Source organism: Nansenia antarctica, assembly GCF_963989245.1.
Source record: "Nansenia antarctica genome assembly, chromosome: 12".
In the NCBI taxonomy this organism is placed as follows: domain Eukaryota; kingdom Metazoa; phylum Chordata; class Actinopteri; order Argentiniformes; family Microstomatidae; genus Nansenia; species Nansenia antarctica.
The window spans coordinates 8,967,565-8,987,311 of record NC_137682.1 but is presented as its reverse complement, the minus strand read 5'-3'; the positions used below and the strand labels follow the sequence as shown (position 1 = coordinate 8,987,311).

At 42.5% G+C, this 19,747-nt stretch overlaps 1 protein-coding gene across 1 annotated transcript in view; it reads right to left on the bottom strand.

The window, feature by feature from the left end:
- Nucleotides 1–1,035: 1,035 nt before the first annotated feature.
- fbxl7 (F-box and leucine-rich repeat protein 7) overlaps nt 1,036–19,747 on the bottom strand; it is a gene marked incomplete at its 3' end in the record, with an annotated part of 34,881 nt that continues 16,169 nt past the window's right edge. Inside the window, exons 3-4 of the mRNA XM_080542771.1 lie at nt 7,711–8,331; nt 1,036–1,772 (exon numbers count right to left, since the gene is read on the bottom strand). Coding sequence (XP_080398897.1) covers nt 1,036–1,772; nt 7,711–8,331 — 1,358 coding nt within the window. The remainder of the gene's footprint in view (nt 1,773–7,710; nt 8,332–19,747) is intronic.

The window sequence follows — 19,747 nt, the reverse complement described above, 5'->3', positions numbered from 1 at the left end:
GCTGATACACACTACTATTATTTTCAGAGAGAGGCTTTCCGCATTTGATGATAAAAATACAAATGACAAAGACTACTATGCAGTGTTTGATGTCCAAACAGAGTTCAGCTTCGCAGAGAGTACCTCACACATTTTTTAAAAACAGTAAATGTATAAGTAATTTCCCATTACATCCATTATTTATTTCTTTTGCATGGGCTTATATAAAAGACAGACTCTGTAGTCATTTGTAGCTGTTTCTGAAACAATTTCACTCCAATGACCAATATAGTCTGACAGTAAACACACCATCATTATTTATTTATTATTTATTTTATTTCAATTGAATGTTTCTATGTACTTGTTCCAGTGATTGTCGAAGTAGGGTAAGAATGTGGTGGAACTCTATACATTACTTTCACAAAATGGCACTGAGCATTGAATTCAACACCCCCCCATAAAAAAGCATTTAAGAATGGGAGAATATGATGTAAACGTAAAATATTTTCATTTTCAATTGACAAGCCAACCATTTCAAACCTAATGGCTTAAGCACTGTTGCTGTTGGTACTATCGTACGAACACTGCTATGATTGGTTGAATGAGAGGCCGTCGTAAAGCGCTTTGGAATAAGGCGCTATATAAGTGCAGTCCATGACTGTACAGAGGAAAAGGAAAGTCTTTTCAGTGGAATGTTACATGTGAAACTTTGACACAAATAACATCGTCGTGGCATTCCATTTTAATTCCTTGGCGTAATGCAGTGAAACTGAGAAGGCTCCTATAGAGGTGCATTTCATGCGGTTATATTTTTCCTTTCAAGTGAAAAGATTAATACTGTGCAATTATATTATTATTGCTTTCCTCTGCTCAAAATGTATCCCTTTTGATTTTAAATATGCGCTTAAATGTTTTATTTTTTCTGGCGACAGGTGGTGAGGGAAGGAGAAAAGAAAATAACTTAATAACAGTCTTGTGTGAAATAATCCACCGCAATAAAAAGACATTCAGAATTTGAATGTGAATAGGTCCCCTACCCCTTACCCCTCCCTTGTCTCAGAAGAAGGCAGGATTTGTATGCTCGATAACGCAGCGCTTGCAGTGGCGCTTGACGAAGCGCAGTGCCTCCAGTGGTGCGTCGCAGTCTTGCACGTTGAGCAGTTGCAAGTCAAAACAATTCGCCGCCACCACCTGCAGCCCTCGGCCAGTGATGCTCTCGCACGACTTCAGACTGAGCCGCTTCAGGTTGAAGCAGTTTAGAGCCAGCAGCTCTAGGCCGGCATCCGACACCAGCGGGCACTTCCCTATATCCAGCGACTTCAGCTTGGGGCAGCTCTTTGCCAGATACTCCAAACCGTGGTCTGTGAGGCCCTCGCAGCCCCTCGCGTTCAGGTAGCGCAGCCGCGCGCAGTACTTAGCCACGTAGCGCACGCCGACATCCGTGATTCGGCTGCAGTGTGCCACGCTAAGATAGCGTAGCTTTCCTTCCAGCTTAGCGATCTCGCGTAAACCGAAATCGCTTATGTAGCGGCAGTCGCTGACGCTTAGCTCGCGCACGGAGGGGCAGTAAATGACCAGGTAACGCAGGCCCTCGTCGGTTAGCCGCATGCAGCGGCGCAGGTAGAGGTGGGTGAGCTGAGTGCAGTGGGCGGCGATGGTGTGCAGGCCCTCGTCTTCTAGGGCGAAGCAGTCTGTCATGTCTAGGTAGCGGATGGAGATCTGCTGGCCGTGCATGGGCGAGAGCTTGAGGGAGGCCTCCCGGGTCAGGCTGATGCAGGTCACTTTAGAACAGCCTTGTTGAGAGAGAGAGAGAGAGAGAGAGAGAGAGAGAGAGAGAGAGAGAGAGAGAGAGAGAGAGAGAGAGAGAGAGAGAGAAAATATGTTTAGGTCAAGCTACACATCTTCAGACAACTTTCAACCAAAAAGTGTGATATTTATTTACCACCTACTGTATATATAAACGTGAAAGGAAGCCCGACATTGAATCATACAACTACGAAGTGATGGAAGTTGTATTTATTTATTTAAAAAATATAAGGATCCAAACAATAATGCAGCATATACAGTACTGTATATGGACACAATTTCAGACTTCAAAGGGAGACCTTACTGCGCAGCTAACGTAGCTGGCTCTCTCTCAGACGAGCTGAATCACTTCTACGCCCGCGTTGAGAACAACAGCATGGACCTGCCTGAGAGGGCACACACCTGCTGGCCATTACCTGAGAGGGCACACACCTGCTGGCCATTACCGAAGCAGGCATGCTCAGGCAGCTCAGGGGCGTCAACATCCACAAACCGCTTGGGCCAGACGGCATCCCAGGCTGGGTGTTCAAACTGTACGCGTCACAGCTGACTGGCATATTCACGCACATACTCAAGCTCTCCCTCTCACCCACCTGGACAAGAGGAACTCCTTTGTGAGGATGCTGTTCGTAGACGACAGTTCAGCATTTAACACCATTGTCCCCTCCAGGCTTGACACCAAGCTCAGAGAACTAGGCATAAACCCCGGCCTATGCGACTGGATCTTGGACTTCCTGTCAGACAACGCCAGATGGTGAGAATGGGCTCAAAAGACCTCCGCCCCTCTAACCCTCAACACAGGTGCCCCCCCAAGACTGCGTCCTGAGTCCCCTCCTCTACTCCCTGTACACCCACGACTGAGTGGCCACACAACTCGCTGATGACACAACAGTGGTTGGCCTGATCACCGGCAACGACGAGATGGCCTACAGGAGAGAGGTCGACCGCCTGGCTCAGTTCAGCCAGGAGAACAATCTCTCTCTCAACAGTGACAAGATCAAGGAGCTGGTGGGGGACTTCAGGAAGAAAGGTCAGGAACAGGACCCCATCACCATCAATGGGTCAGCCGTAGAGAGGGTCAACAGTTTGAAGTGCCTCAGCGTCCACATCTCTGATGACCTCTCCTGGGACGTGCATGCCAAACAGATGGTGAAAAAAGCACAGCAGCACCTCTTTCACCTCAGGCGGTTGAAGAAATGTGGCATGGGGTCAAAGACCCTGCGGGCCTTCTACAGAGGCACAACCGAAGGTATACTGACTGGGTGTATCACTGCCTGTGCATGGCAACTGCACTGCACCGCAGAGCGCTACAGAGGGTGGTGTGGACAGCCGAGCGCATCACTGGATGTGAGCTTACCTCCATCCAGGATATATGCGACAAACGGTGTGTCAGCAAAGCCTGGAGGATCATCAAAGATCCTAGCCACCCCAACCACAGCCTGTTCGATCCGATGCCGTCCAAAAGGCAAGGCCTCTTCCGGAGCCTCAGGGCCAAAACTCAGAGGCTAACCAACAGCTACAGCCCCCAGGTGATTAGGCTCATGAACAAACCCACTGTCGACAATTGACCATCATCCCCAAGCACACCCCCAATAGGTATAGCATAGCATAGAGTACAGCACAGTGTTTTATTTGTACAGTATAGCATAGCATAGTGGATAGTGTACATAGCATTTATTTGTGTAAACCAGCTCCTTTCCCTTCTTTTTTTTTTTTTTTTTTTTTTTTTTCTTTCCTAGCACCAGGGGAGCCCCGCCTCCCAAATTTCGTTGTTTGGTACCTGTACTATATCAATGACAATAAAGACCATTCATTCATTCATTCATTCATTCATTCATGTATACGGACTTCGAAAACCTTAAGCTCACAGCCACTTTACTATTGAACTATCTATTATCACTAGTTGCACCACTAGTGTATCCTGTCTTACCTGTACTATTGTCACCTTTATCTTGTACTATGCCTATTGCCTTATTGTCTGCAAATTGTCTGGATACTGCTAACTATATCCTGTCTTATTATTCTTCATCACTTATGCCTGTACTACTGTCACAATTTTATTTTGAATTATGCCTATATAGGGGTAGTGGTGGTCTAGTGGATAGTGAGTTGGACTTGTGATCGGAAGGTTGTGAGTTCAAATCCCACCTGAAACCACACCACTACTAGTGTGCCCTTGAGTAAGGCACTTAGCCCTCAGTTACTCAGTTACTTATGTCCCTGTAATTCATAATTGTAAATCGCTTTGGATTAAAAGCGTCTGCTAAATGGCAAAATTATAAATGAAAATTATGTCTTGTGCTGCAATGCAATATCAGGAACCGAAGCCTAAGAGTGTTACTCTCGTACACTTGTGTAATGTAATGTAATAAACTTGAAACTTTTAAAGCAATCTGCCGACCACCGATTGTGCACATTTTTCAATGTCGGCTGATACCGATTGCTGGCCGATCAATTGGTGTATCCCTAATGTTAATGCCTGCATTAGTATGAAATCATTTCAACAAAAATGTTATTGAAACCTTTCCAATTTAGTAGTGTCCATTCAAACTCTTGTATCGCTGATTGTCTGGCTCCATGCACTTTTTTTCCAAGATACAGCAATAATGAAGCAAGTAGATGTAATACTGACCCATCGTTTGTTGGGTACATTAAAAGGGATTGTTTGTCTGTTGTGCTCTAATACCTGTATATGGGATGGATGAATGCATACGCTCATGTCTGCTCATTCTCTGCTTTTAAGCTTTTCTGTGTTAATGTTAATGCTGTTTTCCAATGTTTGTTGGCCTGTTTCGTGAGTGCTTATTGTTGTTGTTGTATTTTGTGGCTGTGTCTCAGTGGTTACTGTTGTATCGTATTTATGTTTGCTTGACTGTGTCTCAGTGTGTTGTTGTATTGGTTTGTTTACTGGCTGTCTTAGTGTCTATGTTGTATTGCTGTGTTGATTGGTCGTGTCCCAGCGCTTATTGTTGTATTGTTGTGTTTGCTTGGCTGTGTCCCAGTGCGTTTTGTTGTATTGTATTGTTTTGTGTTGCCTGTCTGCATTTGTGCTTACTGTTGTATTTTATTCTTGATGTCCGTTAGTGCTTTTGTTGTATTGTTTGTGTTACATGCATGTGTTTAATGCTTATTGTTGTTTTGTGGCATCTCATTTAATTGTCGATTTAATTGTGGTTTTAAGTGCTTGTTTGTTTTTAACATGTTTTATCTTTCAGCCCTCCTCCCCTTTCCCCTTATGAGGCAGGCCGGCATTGTAAATAAGATTTTTTTCTTCTTAATTGTCTCGCCTGGTAAAATAAAAAAAATAAAAATAAAAACTTCATTCAAGAGTTTCAAAAGAAACAAGTGTACAGTAATCATGTTGTCCCCCACAAATGATGTAGCACCCCACTATAAAAGGAGAGTGATGGAATGAATCCTGTCAGTGAATGAAGCAAGACGTTTATTTATTTATTTCTACTATGATACTCAGGTTGTCTCCATCTTATAATGTTGCGTCCCCGCGCACAGGGAGGTAAAATACTAAATATTTGCACAGGCAAATGATTTGGTTACAAATGCAACTGGCTATAAATCTAGGTTACACTCTGGTTTCCGTGTTGATATAGGCCATGTTTCGGTAATAAATTATACTGCATAACAGATGTATTCCCACATTTTTTTACCTATAGGCCTACTGCATTAGGCTACACTCCTAAGATGCATTTGTAGCTAGACTGAAAAGTTACCGGAATGTGTTGTGCTTATTTGATTAATTATCGGTCCTGCTTCTTACAGCTTTGAGTTGATTTCTCTAAATAGTATTCCCAAATGTGTAAGGCTACTGCATGCCTACTGCATTAAGGGCTGTGTCCACCGAACATGCTTTTGCCTAAAAAACAGTGGGGGACATTAAGGAGAGAGCAACAATGGTAAAATGTCCCAACAAATTCCTAAAGTATGACATATAGCTCTAGCTACAGTTCTCTAAGAACCAGAGGCTGAGAGTAATGAATCACCCTTACAACTGTCTCTCCCACTCCATTGACCCTTCCTAGTTCTGTCTGAGGTAAAACCATGTACATATCTATTATGTTGAGAGAAGCCAGTAACCCTTGATTCATAATCCATGCTGATTAAGCATCCCGGAATTTAATTGACCACACTGTCCCCCTGCGACCCCCTCCCTCCCACTGGGTATTGTCCTCAGAACACAAAGCTCTCTCTCTTTCTACCTTGCCCTTTATCTCTTTCTCTCCCTGAGTTTTGTGTTCAGAATAGTGTTTCTGATGGGACTATGGCGTGGGGAAAAGAGGGCAGCTTTGAAATGTGACTAATCAAAAAAGCGCCTCCTCCTCCTGCCTTATTTTAGTCCCTTTCCTGGTGTTTTATTTCCCACTTCCTGTGCTCCGCTTCCTGACAGAGCACATTGTTGTCGTCTCGGTGCATGTTGTAGTTCAGGAGGAGTTCCCTCTGCTGAACAAATCTGGGGCATATTCAGGAGCATGAAACGTTACAGAACGTTCAGACAGAAATGGGTTGTGTAGAGCAGATGTTATTGTCTGGGGCATGTAACAGGGAATTGTGTCATCTCTATACTCTATGTTGCATTCTTATCTGTAAAATGTGAAACCTACTCAATACCCCTGCCTACAATATACTAAACAAGACAAGATGATGCTCCCCTACTCCTTTCTAACCACCAAAATGCAACACTTGAATCAGATATCTCATAGAGATAGAGATTTGACCTATCATACCATTCCTAAAAGCAAGTGCCATCGACTAACCTTTTTGACAGTTCAGCATTTTCTGTGTGTTGAAATATGCCCCTGTTCATATCTTGAGTTGTGATAGTCTTGCGTAACCCTACCAAATCGTGAGAATTTTAGATTTAGCCGATCTGGCTTATCCTTGATGGAGTGATGGGAGAATGTGCTCACAATTGAATTGGATGTTACATTCCAAGAAAGCTCCGTCACATGTCTGTGGATGATTGCTTGTTATTATGTGGTCATCTTGACTGTTTTCCAACTGGGTAGGACTATTCTGCAGAGTTGTTGCTAGATGTTAGCTTGCAACAATGAATAAAAAACGCAAGAAAACCTGAAGGAAAAACTGAATTCTGTTTTGCCAGAAGTGCACTCTACACAACATCTAGTTGGAATTAGGTATTTGATAGGTTTGACGTCGTGTGGTGATTTCAAACAGGCTTTGTAGCTACTTTCTGCCAAGGATTTCACCAGGCTTTCAGAACTAGGAAGCATGATCTCAACAAGGTTATAGTTGTCATTACCTGTTTCTATTTTCTGTGAACAAGGCATGAACATGTCAGACAGTACAGAAAGACAGGAGGAAGAAAAGAGCTTCAATGTGAAGATAGAATGAGCCCGCATTGAGGATGTTGGCATAGGGTGACAATTAAAAACATCTGGCATGGTCTCATGAAAAATGTAAACAAAAAGGGAACCAGGAAGCCCAGCGGTCACCACTGCCAGTCATCATGTTTTCAGTTTCAATTTCCCTCAGGATGGGAGAACTAGAGGCTACGAATGTAACCCATGCTCTCTGAAGGAGATGAGGGAGACAACCTCACTATGTGGCACACACACTGTGTACCTATTCGCAAAAAATCCGATTCAAACATTTCTGTATAACAAATATTGTCCATATTCCATTTTATCTAATGTGCATATCCTGATACAGATACTGTACTGTATGTACTGTAAAAATCAGACTCAACTCAAAATGAATGGAAACCATGAATTCTAACTTTCCCACTATTTTGGAATAGAGGCTTGCAAAATGTCTCCCGCTAATGCATATGGCAGGATCTACTTAACAGGTAGTGTGGAAGTCGCCTGTCAATCTCTCGTTTTTAGATCAAATACCTATTGTATTTCCAGCAATTGCTTGGTTCCCGGACTCACTGAGACGTTTGTTTACCTGAGACATCCAGGTGCTCCAGGTTTGGGCAGCGTGATACAACATCAAACACGGCCTCGTTGGACACGTTGTAGCAGCCAGCCACCTCCAGACGCCGCAGTTCTGGGCAACACTGAGCCACCGTGTGCAGTCCCCGATCCGTCAGCCTCCAGCAGCCACTGGCCACCACAGTCTCCAGCATCAGGCACACGTTGGGCGTGTCCTGGCACAGTCTTCGCGTCAGCACCCGCAAGGCCCGGTCCGCGTGAAGGATTTCCCCCGTCAACCGGATGGTTTGCCATAAACGAGGATCCCAGGCTAGATTATACCATCTCAGGCACACCCGCGCACAGCGGCACAGCTGGTTGGTGGGCAGGTGGGCGAAGATCTGCAGGAAAAGGTGGTCTGGGAGCAGGTTGATGGGCACCCCCTGGTGGTCTTTGGGGAGGCGGCTGGCACTGCGACGTGAGTGTGTAAAGAAGACGCCGGGTGGGGAGTGCACCATGGCGATGGCCTCAGAAGAAGCGGTGGAGCACGGACCGTTGAGGATGGTGGAAGTGAGGAGGGGGGAGGAGAGGGAGTAGGGGGGGAGGATGAGTGCGGGGCTGGGTGTGCTCAATGTCCGCATGCTCAGGTCTGAGTCTGGGAGAGAGAGAGAGAGAGAGAGAGAGAGAGAGTGTCAATTCATGGCCACATTGGCCATTCTGTACTGTACATGTGCATGTATGCTTTGTGGCAGGAAATTGTCCATAAAGTGAAAAAATTTGTTTTTTCTTTAAACAAATTTTGCTAGAATTGTTTTTATCTGAGCTGATGAAATCGTATGTTCTTATGTTGCATTTGATTCACATCAGACAACTTGGCATTTCTGATGTACAGTATGAGTGGCAGGAGTTCATCAGCAATAAAAAAACAGCACAAGGCCCATTCATGACAAGACACCAAAACTCCCTCTTCTTCATTTGTCAAAGAGATTAGTGTTCCAGACCCTTCTGAGGTTATATCCCTCCCTACACAGTGATGTAGAAAACAGGCATAATGTCTGAGAAAATGTCCTAAAAATGACAAGCTTTCCAGACTAAAACAACAACATGGTAATTGAATTAGAATGTGCACAGCAGCGACGATAAGCTATTTATCTTTGTCAGCAACTGTAGGTTTTCATTCTTAATAGAAATACCTTGGTAAAGTGGAACGTCCCCTGTGACATGACACCCAAACAAGCACACAGTGCTGTAACACTTGACATGACAATGCTGATCTGGCTGATCATTACATTTCCCCATCATCCCAGAAATGTAGATAGTGTGGAAAAACTGTGCAGGTTACAAGATTTAAAAAGAAAATAAATAAAAAAGGTTTTCAGTTATATTAGCGACTGGTAACATTAACCTCATTACTTGTGCCAGTACACATGTCTCAAATATCAAATAAAAACACCACAGGTGGTGAAGTAAGCGGTGCAGGTTTATGAGCAATCATATTTGCAAATGGAATGTTCAAACCCACTCTAGCAGCAGCAGCAGCTGGTAATGTCCATTTCAAACCCACAACTTGTGACGACGACTACAGTTTTAAGTTACACAAAACATGTTATATACAGATGTGCATATGGTTCCCAGGATTCCTACAGTGTGAATATCTAAGCTGTGACATTTACAGTGATGCTTGAAAGTATGTGAACCCCTTGTGCAATCATAGGTTATTTTTTATTTTTTTTGCCATGAAATCTTTATTTAATCAGAACCAGTCATTTTTATCTGACATAACAGGTTTATATTTACCAATTGCATATGTTGGTTTAGAGGGAATCATGCGTGTAGTAAGAAAACTAAAATTATAAAGACATTAGTGCAGGTGCAAAAATAAGTGAACCCCAAGTTGCCTTGATTAAATCAAGTAGGTAAGTAGAATCAGGAGGGTAAATAATTGGGTCCCAAATGAACCAGTTGAAGAACAGATCTTTAGGAAAGAGTTTGGGTGAGACTCTGGTAAATAGAGGTAAGAAACCTGGTCAGTTTTGTGTTATCCATACAGGTAAATGCAAAACACACCATGAGGAAATGAGATCTCAGAGGACATCAGGAAGAGGTTAGTGAGAGCACATCAGTCTGCGGAAGGCTAGATTTGAATTCCATTAGTCCACTGTGAGCCAAATCATTTAATGAAGAGCATTTAACATAACAGCAACTCGGCCTAGAAGTGGACACCCTTCCAAAATATCCCCAAGAGCCACAAGAAAAAGAACAAATCAGGTAAAAACCAACCCAAACATAACATTTAAAGATTTGCAGACCTCCCTTGCTGCATCTCAGGTAACTGTGCATGCTTCGACAATAAGAAGAACACTGAATCAAAATGGCATTCGTGGGAGGGTTGCTAGGAAGAAGCCTCTGCTGTCAAAAAATAACCAAACTGCCCTTCTTAACTTTGCCGGAGACCATCTGGACATGATGAAAAATGTACCTTTTTGGTCACAATCAAATGTTTGGCAAAAAACCCAGTGTAGAAACACTGTCTACCACCAAAAGAACCTTATTATTAACAGTCAAGCATGGTGGTGGGAAAGTCATGATCTGGGGTTGCTTTTCCTCCGCTGGACCTGGCCTACTGAAAATGGGTCTTTCAACAAGACAAGGACCCAAAGTGAAATTACCAACTGAAAATTACCAACTGCTAAACATGTCATACATCCCAATGCAACTCTCGCAACATTTCATGCACCCTCTTGCTGGGTTTGGAATTCCATTGCTATTGTTCAAGTAATAACTGTCATCTTTCCCGTTTGTTATCAGAGTTGCTCATAAAGCTGCACCGCTTACTTCCCCACCTGGGTGTATTTTTTATTTTTATTTGACTGCTGTAGTTAACATCCGTTTCTGGTGAGGGTAGGCTTAGATCAATGCTTACATGAAGAACAAAGTGACGAACAAAGTGTTCCAAGCCAAGTTCTTAACAATACCAAATGCTTTAATGGCACCATTATGCAGGACTGCTATTATTTTCCTACCCTTGCTCAATGCAAACTGAAACAATGAATCTGTCAATCATGTTCATGTTTTTATCCAGCAAAAGGTTACACAACCTTGAAATTAGCTCAGGCAGTTGGTAGCCAAAGAGCAAATTTAAGGTTAGCCTATACGCCCACAGCAAGTAGTAGACACAGCAATGTCCCAAACATTTTGGAAAAGCAAATTCAGGCAGAAGGACCGGGTCTTGGCAGATGCACACACTGTCACAGACTGTCAATGCATCATAATGACTCAGCATGGTTATTTAGTGACACAGGTAAAAAGCTACATATTGCACCTTTAAGCATGACTTATGAACTACCAAAATTGGTCAAACTTTATTAACCGACCATTTTTTAAATCTAATTGTTTTCTTTTTTAATAAAAAAGCATTCATGCATGTCATGCATCTTGACCTGTCATACCATGTCATACATCTTTGGAAGGTGCTTACAGACGTTGAAAGCTGCTAAAGGCTTTGACAGACTGGACCCTTTGCTGCATTCTCTGTCCAGCATTGTTCCTCTTAGAAAGTCCAATATGAGATGCTCTGAGTATGGCCCAGTTTACACATTTTTGGTGGTCTCCTTGTGTCCTGCTGTGAAGGTGAGCAAGAGGTCAACTGCTCACATGTTGTTTACTCTCACTGGGGGTGATTCAAGGTGGTCAGAGAGAAATGGAGGGTCTAACATTAAAAGCAGGATAACTTTTAAGGCTTGATGTAAAAGCCTTCATAAACGTTTAGAACAAAGAATGTTTCAGAAAACAATAATACTGTACAGTAAGCAGACAACATGCCATATAAAGATTGTCAAAAGCCAGATGTAACAGCCTGTTATTACCCTATATGAGTACAGTGTATGACTTTGCTTATTAATGATTTGTAAAGCATCTTTTGTTTACCATGTCACTACCATTGACCTCTTCAGTTAACCTGTACTCGGGATGCTTCAGGAATGCCAAACCCCCGCTCAGAGCTACAGCCTTTTGTTTCAGCTTTGTACTTACACACTTGAATAGCTAAATGTAGGTCTTGATGGACATCATGAACGAGTCGGGCCAGTGCAGAAGCCTGAACACCCTATAGTGATAAAGGTCCTGGCTAGAAGCCACATAATCTCCAGTAGAGGAATCCTAACGCTGCCTTGTTCACACACATTTCCACATCTTTCACATCCATTAGTCTATCAAAAACCAAACGTTTGGGCATTGAATTACACTGACCTTTTGAGGAAAAAAAGCCTTCACACCCTGTAGCGCTCAGTAGTAAAACATGTCACTCTAGGGGTTGAAAAGGTATTCATGCTGGATTATCCTAGTTTTTGAAACCCTATACCTTAGATATATTAGGTATGATCTGCTTTAGGTTAAGAAATGGCTGTGTCTGTTCATGTGTTTCTCCCCCATTTACTTTGTAGTCACTTCATGTCAGGACTTATTTATCAGAATGTGAAAATTGCATTGTCTTCTTTATACTCCAACAATTTGCAACACATTTAGTCCTTGATGATGGGGAACAGGGAATGAGGCCGTGTCCATGGGCTGCCGGACGGAAGCACCAAGGAGTCGCCAAGGAAGCTGCGACCCCATCCGTAACATTCACCAGGGCTCTCAAGTCTCACGCATTGGCCGTGAGACAAGGTGTGGCGTGTGAGCGTGTGAACGGGTTGAAATGCGTGTGTCTCACGCCCAATGCGTGAGACTTGAGAGCCCTGATTCACCATTAGGAAGTACAACATGTTTTAAACATACTCCCCCTATTTCAGGGAAAATAAAGAAAGTCCAAAAAAAGTACTCATGTTTAGTAATTAGTCAACAATCCTTTGCATGCAATAACTGCCTGAAGTCTGCGACCCATTGACCCCACCAGATGCTGGGTATGTTCTATGATGCTGGGCCTGTACTGCAGCATCTTCAGTTGTTTGTTTTGAGGTGTTTTTGCTTGAAAACTCATCATCAGGAAATGAAATACATATTCAATTGCATTTACACAATGTTTCTGCACACTTCAAACCTAAACCATAGCACCGTCTCCGCCATGTTTCACAGATGAGATGGCATGCTTTAACGCAGATCCTTTTTTCTCCAAACTCTCCTCTTGCAATCTCTCTGGTACATGAACATGTGTCTTACCTATCCCCAAGACTGTTTTCTTGTTAAATGTAACCAAACCATCCTTTTTTAATGTTAATCAAACTGTTCTGTCTAGTCACCATAGGAACAATGGGGCCTCAGCGACACCTCTGAACCAGCTATCTGCTGCTTGAATGGTGGACAGGAAGGCTATTGTCAACCACTCCCACTTTCATGTCACCACACCTTTGGGGTCTCTTGTATAATTTAATGTGTGTCTCTCAAACATGTTGTTGTATTTGAGTTGCCTTTCTTTAAACAGTATACTCGGTGTACTGTACAATACAGGGACGTGCCGTCCATATAAGCAGGGTAAGCAGTGCTTACCCAACGAAAAAAGAAAAAAGGACCGTGAAAATATTAAAATAAAAGTGCATGTAACCGTTTGTTTGTTTTCATTAAAAGAGTCGTATTTTAGGTCCCAGGGCAGCAGGAGTCATTCCTTTTGACGTTGCATTTTTAGCGCCACCTGTAGGAGTAAAGCACTCCCTACTCTGCGTTGCATATAAGCACTCCTCTCTCTGCTTTCCCTCGCGTACATTCGAATGCGTGAAAATGTCTTTTTAATTTTTTTACGATGCCTCAGCCCGCGGTTTAATGTGACCAGGGTAAGCATGCTTACAGCCAATCAGAGTAGGTCTTTCATTCCGATAAGAGCTACTGATTGGCTCTTATCACTTTCAAGTTCACTTAACATTTCACCTCTCGCCCGGCAGAATAGCTTATGCCAGGTAGCTCAAACGATCTAAATAATAATAATCAATAAGGATAACTTGCTTGATTTTGTGAATATGGACATTACTGTCAGCGACCTAAAGGGATTTCGTAGACTGGACTGGACTGGAAAAACACAACTACTGGCTAAAGGCCGCCCGCTCACCGATGTTCACACTCAGAAAGGGAGAGTCGCCAGCGGCTACAGCAAGCCTGGTATGAGCGGTTTATATGATGTATATGATTCGCGAGGCTGGTGGCGATCTGTGCTTGTTTATATGGTTTGAGTACTTTGAGAGGGAGGGTCTGTGATGTGATGTCAAGTGCCTGTGTGACAAAGTGTGAAAAGAAAGTGTGTTGTGAGTTTTTTTACTATGGAGGATGGAAACGGTGTGTGTCTGTGTTGTGCGTGTGTGCGTGTGCGATGTTGAAACTGGTCCTGGACTTGTAGATTTCAGCAGGTTGGCTACTTGAAAAGATCTTTGAACAATGAGCACCCCTGATATAGTCGAAACTGGCAACTGTTTTTTTTTTTGGTAATCAAATCAAATCAAATCAAATTTTATTTGTATAGCGCATTTCTTACAAGATGCAACTCAATGCGCTTCACACAATGAAAATGTTCAGTCAATCAGTCAATCAATCAATACTGACAGAGCCGCGAGCAGGCAAAAGTAAAAACCTGTATACTATGTAGCCAGGAAAAAATTCCCTTGCAGCCCTCTACCAATAGAGCGACTACTAGCCAGTTTGCCTACCAGTACCCAGCGGTCCCCAAGGGGAGGCCAAGGACCACCGGCACAAAGCAAGCAAGCAAGGGCAAAAACCTGTACACCATGTATCAAGGAAAAATTCCTTGCATATTAAGTAATCTGATCACAAAGTGACACTACAGTTTATTAGCGGGTTCTAGGGCATCAAAATTGCATTTCCTTGAAACTGCGTTCACTGATAGCGTGTATGTGTAATTACGTGTATTTCTATATCTTATGCTTACCCAATCTAAAAGCTCACGGCACGTGCCTGGTACAATACTATTTAGACAATAAACGTGTTACTTGACAGAGCAATTCTTTTTAAAATGAAACTGTTGAATTTGGAGAGTCTATGGTTTTGGCTGTTTCTGATAGATTTTTCTGATATTTCAGCCTCACAACGTGATGGAACACACCTGACGAACCAGAAATCAGACAATTTTCTAATATTTTTGGTGCCCTGAAACAAGGACTATGTATACAAAGGGTTGTTATACTTTAATATTTTCCCCTCACACATTCAGTCAGACACACACACACACACACACACACACACACACACACACACACACACACACACACAGTGGAAGGAGTGCTATGGTTTGATTTTGAAGTGTACAGAAACATTGTCTGCTTGAGTACAAGCAAATGCCTCCAAATTCATTGGATGGTGCTTCGCGCGCACACACACACACACACACACACACACACACACACACACACACACACACACACACACACACACACACACACACACTAGATCTCATTTGGTGTTTTTGAAGCTGCTCCTCATAGACATCTGACAGTTGTGAATATATTACTCATGTCACTCAAGATCACTTTTCTTGCCAACTCCAAAAGCGTAAGAGGCCACGCTTTACTGAGTTTCACTAGAAATTCATCAAGAAGTCTGGGGTAAAAAAAACACAGAGTGATGTCACAGGTCGTTATTCATTCATAGCGACACATAGGCTTGACCATTGGTTTCCTAGGGTAACCTGAACTGATGTCAGATTTCACTCAAAGCACTTACTCAGGCTAGGGAGAAAAAAGACTTGGCCACTTTTAGAGACCTGCTTTCAGAAATGGACGTGTTCCATTTTACACAAGCACAAGTCTTTTAAAACATTTTTTTATTAGTTTTATTCATATTCTCATAAAGCACACTGTGTTGCATCTGTGGATGAAATGTGCTCTATAAATAAAGTTTGATTTGATTTGACAAGTCGCCATCTACAAAGGAAGGAGGAGGAGGAGGATGAAAATAGGCCAATTTTCATGTTTCTGTGAAATATCATCTTACCCTGAATGGTCCTCATAGGCCAGTAGTGAAAGCGTCTTCAGTTCTCCAGTCTCTACTTTTCTACCACAGCACATGCTAACAGTTAGCAGCTCCCTCTCAAAACAGACAGCATTCCAAGGCACTTAGTTTAGCATCATTTAAATTACATGGCAAAATCTCCTCAGTCAAACTACCAACTGTTAGCCTCCGCTACGGTAGCAAAGTGGGGAATGGACAAGCGGGAGAAAGCTTTCACTAATGGCCTATGAGGACAACTCAGTATAAGATGGTATTTCAACTAAACATGAAAATAGGATGAACCATCCCTTTAAAAGCTTCTCCGCTGAGCCCTCTTAAGCACCCCCGAGCTCCGCAGCCAGGGGAGCCTCGCATGAGAAGCACAGAAGGCATTTTAATTAGAGCAAGGTGCTCCGCTGGTGGACGCATAGCAATGGCAGCCCCCAGCTCCCTGAAGAAAAACGACCAGGCCTGCCAGCTACCCCGTCTGAGAGGGGAATGGAATAATGGGGGGGATGGATGAGAGCAGACAGAGGGAAAAGCCATCAGAGTCTGTGGGCAGAACAGCAGGCCAAAAAATTGCTTCTCCCTCTCCACCTTCTCTTTCGTGATCTCTCTCGGTCTCTTTCAGTCTTTTGCCCCTCAGCCAGTGAGGTCTGCAGGGAGGTGGATTGTTAGTATGAAGGGACAGAGTGAAAATCCACCTGAGCCTGGCTTGGTGTACAGTCTTGCAGCAGTTTCAAAACTAGTTCCTTTTCCCAGGTCATTTCTCCCCCAACTTCTATATACCCTGGCCTAGACCACTATTCATTCAATTCTGGTCCTGTGCTTTTCAGAATTTAAACTACTAACTGGGGACACCACATCATTTTGGAGGCATGAAGGTGCGTTACAATAGCTAGCTTAAGGAAGTTGGTATGACAGCTAATTAGTTTTTCTGTATCACTTTAACACTAACGTCGGAACCTCAAACACAATGACCAAAACCTGATACTGGTGTATTTTATCTCACACCAATTCTTCACAATGAACAAACACATTTCTTGCTTATCACTCATTTTGCAGCTCTAAACCACACAGTTAACAAAACACTAAATACAATTCTCTACATTTGGCACACTCTTCCTTGATAAAATCTCATGTTCACAAGGAAATCACTACCATTCAGAATGCTAAACTCAAACCACCAATCACACAATCACACTCCTCATATGGGCAAACACCTATTGCATTTGAATTAGCAATCATAGCTTTAGCAATAAAAGGGGCAAAGGTGAGCTCTCCTGTGTTGAAATATATCTGAAGTATATCAGGGCTGGATTCGTTATGCCAGGCGATACTTTCCCCTCTGCTTGGCCAGGGAGAACATTGCCTGTGATGATCATAGTGTTTTCCATTGCGCACATCAGTGTTCAATTGGTTGTTACAAGTGTCTATTCATTTGATGGTGTGTGTTTGTCATTTGACTAGACATAACATTATTATGAATGCAGTGTTTGCTTTTGCAGTGATCTGGATTCACTTGAAATGACATGCAAGTTAGGGTTGTTGAAGAGACCCATCTCTTCAAGCTACACCTTAACTGTCCCTCCTAAGACCTCTTCATCCCCTTTACCCCCCTGTACAGTTTCTCTACCGTAAAAAAAGAAAAAAATCTTCCTTCATCTAGCATTATGACTGCCAATGGCCCCTGGCCCTAGCATAGATTACTTGTTCTTGCTATGACTGACAGATACAGGATTCACTTACTTAGACAAATGTATTTGTTGTAAGTTGGTTTGGATAAAGGCGCCTGCTAAATCTTTTTTTAAGTAATGTATACATATATATACATACAGCAACCAGTTGTGTGCATATACTGAATCCTAACTTATGATTATTCAAGCTTGACATGTACTGTATGTGACATGCTAATTAAAGGGCCTTACCACTCCCATTGTTTTGTTATTAACAATGCTAATGCTAAGCTAACAAATCCAAATCATGCAGACTCTCCAGGTCCATAGACTACTGTGTTTCCATATGATGGTGTACATTTGTAATTTGGGTGAACTAAATAGGGTTGGCTTATGTGGTTCATCTTATTGAATCACCCTCTCTGACTAACCTCAACCCTTTCTGAAATCAACTATACAGCTGGGCATGGGGTTTTCTTTATTAAATCAAAAACATCACAGAGGAAATATTCCAACATCTGGCCGGCTTTGCCACAACAGAAAGGAAGAGAAAAGAGACACATTTCATGTTTCTAACCACTTTGGATAGCTTTCTCTTTTTTCCCTTTGAATGATGGTGCCTTGTGAGTGATCTATAAACCAGATAGGATCTGGAGAAATGTTCTCTGACCTTGGATGCTGTGTGTTCACTTGAAGAAGTAGAAATGAAGAAAAACATACACTACAAACAGGTTTAAAAAAAATAAAAAATAAAAGTGAACTGCTGTTGGACATGACAATTATTGTCCTTTTTCACAGAAGTATTTCACTTATTTTCACAGAACTATCTCTCAATTAAAAAGTAAATAACCGTTGGTTGGTAAAAACACAATCAGCACTGCCGTACCAAATAACCTGAGAGGAATTTCTGGCAGAGACCAATTCCAGGTCACAGTAAGTCCCAACAGCCAAGTAAGCTATACTACGAAGCAAGCATATTCACGCTTATCCAAAGTTAGCAGGCCTAAGTTATTGTCAAGTTCATATCCAGGCTTCCTAGATAACAAACAAAGATCCTGATTCAACATCTGCCACTAATTCAAGCCAGACTTGAACAGTGGTGCCCCTTATTTGATAGGCTACGTTTGGCAAATCGAACATATAATTTTCGGTGGCATATTCTCATTATTAAAAATCCCAACAGGGTCAGTGTAGTGCATGTCAAAAGTGCATGGGTGATGACAGCATGTGTGCTGTATGTGTTTGCACATATGCATGTGTGGGTACATGCACTTACAGTATGTGTGTTTGTATAAGTGTGTACTGTGCTTTGCCCTAGCTGCAGTTCCTCCCTACTACAACACACAGACCAAAGAACAACACAGACCGCCCATGTCTCTCAGCAAGTACTGTATAAGGATTTATGGCTACGGACATGCTACTTTAGGGCCCAGCAGTAAACCCACAATGGTCACGTGAATTGAAAACGTATATCTGAAAATGCCAGAATTGTAGTGTCTAAAAAGAGCCATTCTTACCTCCTTTACTCTCTCTTTTTCTTCTCTCTCATACACACCCTTTAAAGTGACAATCAAAAGGCAGTAAAAAGGAGTTTGCAATTTGAGTAAAAAGGTTACTGACGTTTGTCCAGTAATGTCAAGGAGACACTCGATCTGCAATTCAGGAACAGAAACTCTCCACGGAAAGAACTGGCACCAGAAGCAGTGGTCAACATTGAGCCACTAACCGCAAACCCATAATACTCTGGACCATCAGAAGGCACTAGACCAATACAGAAGCTGCTGCTTCTTTGAATTAAAATAAAATAAAGCCAAACACCAAATAAGGGTACAGAGAGTTTTTGGTATCTTGCTTTAAGACAGTAGCCCCAGGTAATGCCTCAATAATAACACTTTTTATGAGGCACACATATACAGTATATAACACATTATAGGAATGTGTGATGCCTTATACTTAGTCTCTGGTGGCTGCCTCTTCGTATCGTGTGCCGATACAGAAACACAACAGCTAATGTCCGACACGGCATGTCCATTTCAGGGCAGGTTATATTATTAACAAGGAGGATTTTGTAGTTTCGAATGGTGGCAAGGTAGCAGATTTATGACAAACTTACACCCTGCCCCTTTAGTTTTTCTCAATCGCTTTCATACTAAGATTGGAACTTGAGACACAATGACCAACATCTGAGACTTATCTCACACCAATTGTGCACAAATACAAACACATTTCCTGCTTTTCACTCAATTTGCAGTTCCAAACCACACTTTTTCCATAACATACAATTCTCTACATTTGGCACAATCTCCATTGATACAATCTCTTGTATTCACATGGAAAACACTATCATTCAGAATGCTAAACTCAAACCACCAATCAAACAATCACACTCCTCATATGGGCAAACACCTATAGCTTTTCAATTGGCAATAAAAGGCCCAAATGTGAGCTTTTCTGTGTTGGAGAACAATG